General features: G+C 41.8%; 1 protein-coding gene across 1 annotated transcript in view; it reads right to left on the bottom strand.

Moving 5' to 3' along the window:
- LOC149170031 (uncharacterized) overlaps positions 1–7160 on the bottom strand; it is a 29552-nt gene extending 22392 nt beyond the window's left edge. Inside the window, exons 1-2 of the mRNA XM_089425431.1 lie at positions 6308–7160; positions 5919–6202 (exon numbers count right to left, since the gene is read on the bottom strand). Of these exons, the coding sequence (XP_089281557.1) occupies positions 5919–6202; positions 6308–7160 (1137 nt within the window). The remainder of the gene's footprint in view (positions 1–5918; positions 6203–6307) is intronic.
- Positions 7161–7429: the final 269 nt, after the last annotated feature.

Here is a 7429-nt window from a genome sequence, read left to right on the forward strand (position 1 = left end):
AATGGGTACTTTTTCCCTACCGCCTCCGAGTAATCTGGCGGAAGTGGCCACAGTGGAATATGAAATCTTCTATATCTAATGGATTTGGATTCCGAGGATGGTTCTTATCTGTGTCAACCTCATTAAAAAATGAAACAAATCCCCTTTCCAAATCTCAAAGGTAAACCTTCATTCCAACCACCAAGTTGAATGCAATGAAGCTTGGGGGGCATGCACCTCGATTTGCGTTATTATGCTGGGGGCATGCAAACTTATCACGAGCAGTGTTACTGTAGGGTTCAAGCTCGTTAAAAAATAAACCCGCCATGAGCAGTGTTACCGCAGGGTTCAAGCTCGTTAAAAAATAAACCCGCCTTGAGCAGTGTTACCGCGAGGTTCAAGCTCGTTAAAAAATAAACCCGGACCGAGCAAATGTTTCCACCCGCGTTTAAGCTCGTTAAAAAATGAACTATTCCCTGGTAAATAACCACCGTGAATGTAGCATTTCAGCCATTAAAGCCTTGGTCGTGTTTGCACCGTCACCTCCACTTTTCCATTGGCCAATCATTCACCTCCATTTGATTGTTTACCCATTTTGAGGAACAGCTGCGAAGAGTGATTTCACTAGCCATCCTTGTGACACTGCTGTGATTGGAAAATTCCAAACCTTACCTGGAATCAGCTGCTACCCTTTTTATCACTCGTTCCTTAAAAGACGAGTCTTCTTTAAGCTCTTTTCTGACTCGTAAAATATGAAAAGATTGCCGAGTTTTGGCCTTCCAGCTCGTTAAAGCGACAGGAAGTGCTATCCCTCCTCTAAATTTTAATCTTTTTGGACCTGAGGGATTATTGCACAAAAAGATCGAGCGCTTGTTTTGTTCGGCTCGTTAAAGCTAATCGAAAATTCATCCCTTCTGTATTGTTTTATACTTTTTCGGTCTTAAGGGATTAGGTGACGAAAAAGGAATTTTGGAGTTACTTTTACGTACCTTTTCAGACTCTCTAAAAATGAAAAGGACCAAGTTATCTTTATCGTTAGACTCGTTAAAAAGATTAATAGCTACAAACTTGTCTTTAGACGAGAACGAGTTTCACTATCGCTAGGCTCGTTAAAACATAGCGATGGGTTTGCCCAAAGGGCAAATTATAGAACAAGCATATGTTATCCTCCTCAAGCTTGACAAAAATAAAGAGGTACTGGTCAGCAATGACTGGGGAAAATTGGGAAGAAAACTCAAAGAATCTTTATTGGTAGCAAGTCGCTCTTGAACATGACACTTCCACTCCGTGCCCGAGTCGGGTTGGGTTGTTTCATTCACCGGTCACATCGCCATGGTCTCGCCATACCATCCACATTTGGGGTTAATGCTACCAATCCATCACATAAGTGTCGCCGACATGTTCAAGAGAAGTCATCCAGAAAGGCCACCTGTGTCCCGCCCACTACCATACATTATACTCCATTCTTTCATGACCACCTCCCTGAACCATATATCATCAGATCGTTTTCACCTCCACCAAAATCATTTGCTCCGTTCCGTGTCATTGATGTGGGATTCATTAAGGCCCTCCTACGACGGATCACTTCTTGTCGACATCAGCTCATTATCCAAGAAGTTGATCTAGGAACACCCCATACAGTACTTTGAAGCTTGCATGCCTCAATGGCAAGTTTCTCACTTCCGGCGACAGGTTTACATCAATGACCTTCGACCGAAAGATTTTGCGTGGTGTTCGACGCTAAGTCCTTTATTCACACCACGTGAATTGTACTGCAGTACCTTGAGGGTCATTATCATTATCGGTGATTCCTCTCGCGCTTGTTAACAGTTTACATCATTGATTGGTAATCAAGCGATGTCTTTCCATGTTCGACTTCAAAACATTTCTCACATGGATCGACTTGTACTTCGAGCGAAGATCGGACGAGATTGAAGACCCCGGATCTAGTTTCATCCATCCGGGCTGCGATATATATTCAGGAAAATAAAGACATTGAAATGTACAACATTGCAGCACAGATAATCATCCTACCAAAAGGATGATGGCTCTATCAGAATCATCAGTCTACCATCAGACGATTGTCTGTCTTATGTACATGAAAATGAATTTATAAAGCTGAGCATGGGAATGCCCACCTCAGCTAGATCATGAAAACAGTATGAAGATAATGTATTGTATTGTATCTTATTACAGGTCTCCTCCCAGCATTGAAAGAACTTCGGATCCTCCTAATAAAGCATTTCACCCGATAAACGGCCTCATACTTTAGGGGGCAACTGTTATAGACATTTTTGTGCCTTACAGCTCTAAGCATGAAATGTCCATAAACCAAGGGCTCCTAAGTCCCTAAAAGTGTTGTTCCAACCCCTAAAGGAACAAGGTCAACAAATTACAGCTTCTCCCAGAAATTCTCCACCAGAAACTGCTCAGAATAAGTCAAATCAGGATCATTTCAGTTGCTCCACTAGCCAAGTGCGTTGCATACCACCTAAGTCCACTAGCTAGGTGCGTTGCAACGCACCTAAATGCACTACCAGGGTGCGTTGAGCGGGAAATGACAAATGGCAGTATCATTCCGCGAGGTGGAGAGACAATGGAAGCTTCCAGAATATTCTCCAATGACACTTGCCTCACTGAATTCGACCAAGGATGAGTAAGAGGCTTTCAGTCTCCAAGTGGAAGCAAGAACTGACAGAGAGAAGCCACTAATCAAATCATGAGCTGACTCATCCTCCTTGCATACATCTATATATGGATCCCTCATCCCAGAGATCCAGAGGCTGGAATTTTGCACATTGTAAGGAATTGCTGTTGGTTTTGAGATACATATCAGAGAATTGGGTGTTCTATGCTTTGTTGGGGTTGAAGAAGGGACTTCTTTGCTGGGAGGTTGATGCTGGGTCAGGAATCATCGGTTGTAACTCCTCCTGGATCTTCTTGTATATCAATAAAACTATTTGAGTTTCTTCTCCATGCTTGTGTTTCATTGATGCTTGTTACATTTGTAGGGTTAACTTAAATCTGATCCTAAGTTATTTATGAATATAAACCCATGTCTTTGTATAGTTTCCTTCTTCTGTGATCTTACAGGTACTTGGTGAAGCTAGGCAAGTAAGGGAGCAGGTAGCTGGAAGCTGTCAAAGAGGAGAGAGATTGGATCAAAGGACTAGCGCAAGACACAGGTTGGTTCATCCTATTCCTCTTTGTTTATAGTTCATAAAGAAGAATACAAAAGTAGTTTTCTCTGTTTGTTTCTAAGGTCGCTGTCACACCTTAGTGGGATAGAGCAGTTCTAAATAGACACTTTTCCCGAGTTCTAAAGGGAGTCGCCATTTTGTTATCGAGAAAATTCTAAGGTTCAGGTAGTGGAACATCACATCGAACATCAACAACAAGTCCTCCAACTCTTAAAGGATAACCTCGTGTTGGCACAGAATAGAATGAAACAACAGGCAGATCAACATCGTAGTGAAAGAAGTTTTGATGTATGTGATTGGGTATTCCTACGGCTACAACCATATAAGCAAATGTCCCTCAAGCAAGCTAAGAAGGATAATAAATTATCACCAAAGTATTATGGTCCGTACAAGGTGTTGCAAAAGATTGGTACTATGGCATACAAATTGGAGCTTCCTGCAGCTTCTCGATTGCACCTAGTTTTCCATGTTTCATGTTTAAAGAAGGTTATAGGCGACAAGCTCCCAGTTCAAACAATATTGCCAGAATTTGACGAGGAAGGAAAAATTATATTGGAACCGGAAGCAGTCATAGAAACAAGAACTCGATAGCTACGAAATCGATCAATTTCAGAGTATCTTATCAAGTGGAAGAACTTATCTGCTGAAGATTCCACATGGGAGGATGAGAATTTTATACAGAAGTATCCAGAACTACTCAAGCGTTGAGGACAACACTATTTTGAAGGAGAGGGGCATGCTGGGTCCCTATAATACTAGTGATTACCCCATTACTATTGTAGTTATACCCCTTATTAATATTGTTGTGCCCCTATTGCCCCCATATTGTTATTACTGTGCCCCATAGAATCCCTCTATTGTTATTTTTGTGGCTTTATATTATTATTATTAAGTCGGCTGGATTATATTGTGACTCCTTAGACTCCTATATATAGAAAGGAGGTTTTGTCATTTGAATCATCAAAGAATTGTTCATTTATGTAATGTAAAGGAGGTTCCCCCCTCGAAGAGGCTGAATTCTAAGGCGTTGATCTATCTTTTCTATCCTGGTTTCATAACAATGATTTAATAAACGTAGTAGTCAAACTCAAAAAGTATACACAAAATTGATAGAATTTACAGGTCATCGAGAGGAAATGATTGCACAAACAGTAGCAATCAACCATTTTTTTATTCACCATGTTTTTACTCTCATTTTAAACTTCTTCTCTTAGATATTTGGACATATTTAGAATAGGATTTAGGGTTCAATTTTGGGCATATTTGTAGAATATTTTTTTGGGTTTAGTTTGTGTGTGTATTATTTCACTTTACCTAATAGATCAACTTCAACAATGCATCATAAGTAATGACTATCTATTTTTTTGGACCATGAATCTAGACTCATAATTAGGTTTTGAATCAATGATTACTATGTTTGCATTCAAAGTGGTAACTCTGTGATATTACCGATATATGAAGAATGTTACTAATACATGAACAAAATTTAAGTTTAAACATTTTTATATGCTTTTATACTTAAATTATAAATTTAATATAAAATTCAAGAGTGAGAAAATTAGTTTTTTTTTTTTTTTTTTTTAACTCAAACGGGTATGATTTTATTTATTTGGTGAAAAGTTTGGACTTACGCCATGGCAGCCAATAGTACATTACTTCTGTTTCTGTTTCTAGTGCTGTATTTTGTGCTGTTACAAAATGCCGCTTCCTCATGGATTACAGGAGTGGAATGAGCTTTCGTCATTTATGAGAAGTTGTCCTTTCCCAAGAGTGCACCCTTTGTTCGCCATCTGATCTGATTCATTGTTCAAACTTCTGAGAATGTAGAGAAATTTGTAGGAGTCGAAATCGAGCAGGACTCTCTTTAGTCTATTTAGAGTTTTGTTGAGGCTTGCATTGGTGAACATTTTTTCCGTATTTATTTTTTTTATTATGATCTCAGAGTCTCCAAAAGCTTGGAATTCTTTGTCTCCTCTGTCCCTGGCAATTTGACAAGCTTTGAGGAGGCCTAGGATCTCTGCTTGATTGTTGGTTTTCTGCCCGATGCCCCAACAAAAGCTGTCCCTTCTTGTTCCATCCGGGGCATAGATGACCCCTTCGGCTGCTGCTGCCCCAAGATTTCCTTTGGAGGCTCTGTCGAAGAATATCGTTGTAATTTTTTGATTTCTCCACTATTATTGAAAGGTTTCTTCGGAGTCTCTTTTGCGCCAAACTGGATTTACTGCATGAGGGGCTGATAGCTGCTTCTGTGGGTGGGAGTAGAGGGGGCCCAACCACCTCTCTTCTTCAGGGAGAAGCAATGGATCATCTGTAAAGTATTGTTGTTGGGCTACTTCTAGGAGGAAATATTAGCCTTTACCACTGTGGAGAAGGGAGTTTGCACCTTTTCATTAAATATCAGATCATTCCGGTCAGCCAAATCTGCCAGCACACAAATTTGGGGATGGCGTTCCAGACTTTCCTCCAAAAGGATTTGGTGGGAATTTTATTGGGGTAACATTGATTCCATGAATCGAATAGATCAGCTATTGAGTTGAAAGGAGGAACTATGATTTGTAGCTCATGGAGAATGAGTCCCCACACTTCTTTTGCAAACTTACATTCCATGAAGAGGTGCTTGGCAGTTTCTAAGCTGCTTCTGCACAGCTCACATCTATGCGGCCCGGCTATGTTTTTTTTCATCAGATTGTCTCCAGTTAGAAGCTTATCGTGGGCCAGCGTCCAGAAGAAGAAATTTACCTTAGGAAGGGCGAGCGGTTCCCATACTTTCTTCCAGAAATCCGGTGTTTTGCTGTTGTTCCTATTAGGCTGAAGGGCGTTGTAAGCTGTTGCTGTTGTGTAGCTTCCAGAATGCCCCCATCCCCAGCTGTCTTTCGTTTTTCTATTTACTGGGGCCGCTTCTTCCAGCATTTCTTCAAGGATGTGCTTCTGCTGGTGTAAACGGTCAGGGACTCCGAAAAAGTCCCATCCTTGCCAATCTCCATGACTGTCCCATTTGGATAAGTCATACACGCTGTTGATCCCTGCGCGTTCCAGCCAATTTTTTATCTCTGCAATTTCTTCTACTTCCGTGAGCGGATCTCAGTCCATTATTCGGTCGAGCCACAAGTTTGTATGTTTGCCATTACCTGGTATCTTATACGCCTTTCCTTTGAGAAGATTTAGACTTCTGCTGCAAAGTTTCCAGACCTGAGTGCTGTTGGGTGTTTGGCTTGCCTGCAGATTCCTGAGTGGCACATTGTGGGCATATTTCGACTTCAGCGTTTCACTGACAGGATGCTTGGGGTCTTTAAAAAGGTTCCACAGAATTTTACCTCCCATCGCCAGATTGACTAGAGCTGGGTCGCAGATTTGCAGACCTCCCTCCGGAATTGATCGTTTAACTAGGTCCCATTTGACTAAGTGAATTTTGTGTTGGTTTCCCTTCCCCCCTTGCCAGAGGAAGTCACGGAGAATTCTGGAGATTTGATCCGTCACTTTTTTTGGGGCAAATAGGAAGGCTGCTTGATAAATTGGGAGAGCCGATAGCAGAGATTTAATCAGAATTACCTTGCCTCCTTTTGTGAGCCAGTGTCCTCCCCAGGATGCGATTTTTGATTTAATTTTGCCGATGATTTCAATCCACAACGACCTCTTATTGAACCCAATTGTGATGGGGAGGCCGAGATATTTTATCATCTCCCAATGGGCATGGCCGTTGAAGCCCAGGATGTTAGAGATGCATGTGAGCTCTTGCTGCCCAATATTCCAGCCGTAGACTTCACTTTTCCTTTCGTTGATTGAAGCTCCCGAAACCCTGCAGTAGCATTTTAGAACAGAATCAAAGGCTTTGGCTATTCTAACAGAGGCCCCTCCAAGGAGGAGAGAGTCGTCCGCAAATAGAGCGTGGTTCAGAGCTGGAGAGCTATTGGAAGGTTTGAGGCCTGGAAGGGAGCCTGAAGATTTTTCGAAGGATAGCTTTCTACTAAGGGAATCTGCCATCAGGATGTACAGGAAGGGAGAGAGCGGGCATCCCTGCCTGAGGCCTCTCTGAGCTTGGAAAAAGGGGGTAGGACCGTTAACAAGGGGGGAGATCCAGGGGTTGTCAGTGCAGGCAATGATGAGGTTGACAAAATGGGAGGAGAAGCCAAAGGAGTGGAGGACTTTGTAAAGGAAGGAGCGATTGACTCGGTCAAACGCATTGGCCATGTCAAGTTTTATTAGCATTCCTTTTTCTTTTCGCTGATTGCTTGAGTGAATTGTCTCCTGGA

This window comes from Pinus tabuliformis, chromosome 4_2, assembly GCF_031772625.1.
Source record: "Pinus tabuliformis cultivar Carrire ecotype Pingquan chromosome 4_2, CPIR1, whole genome shotgun sequence".
NCBI classification, from domain to species: Eukaryota; Viridiplantae; Streptophyta; class Pinopsida; order Pinales; family Pinaceae; genus Pinus; species Pinus tabuliformis.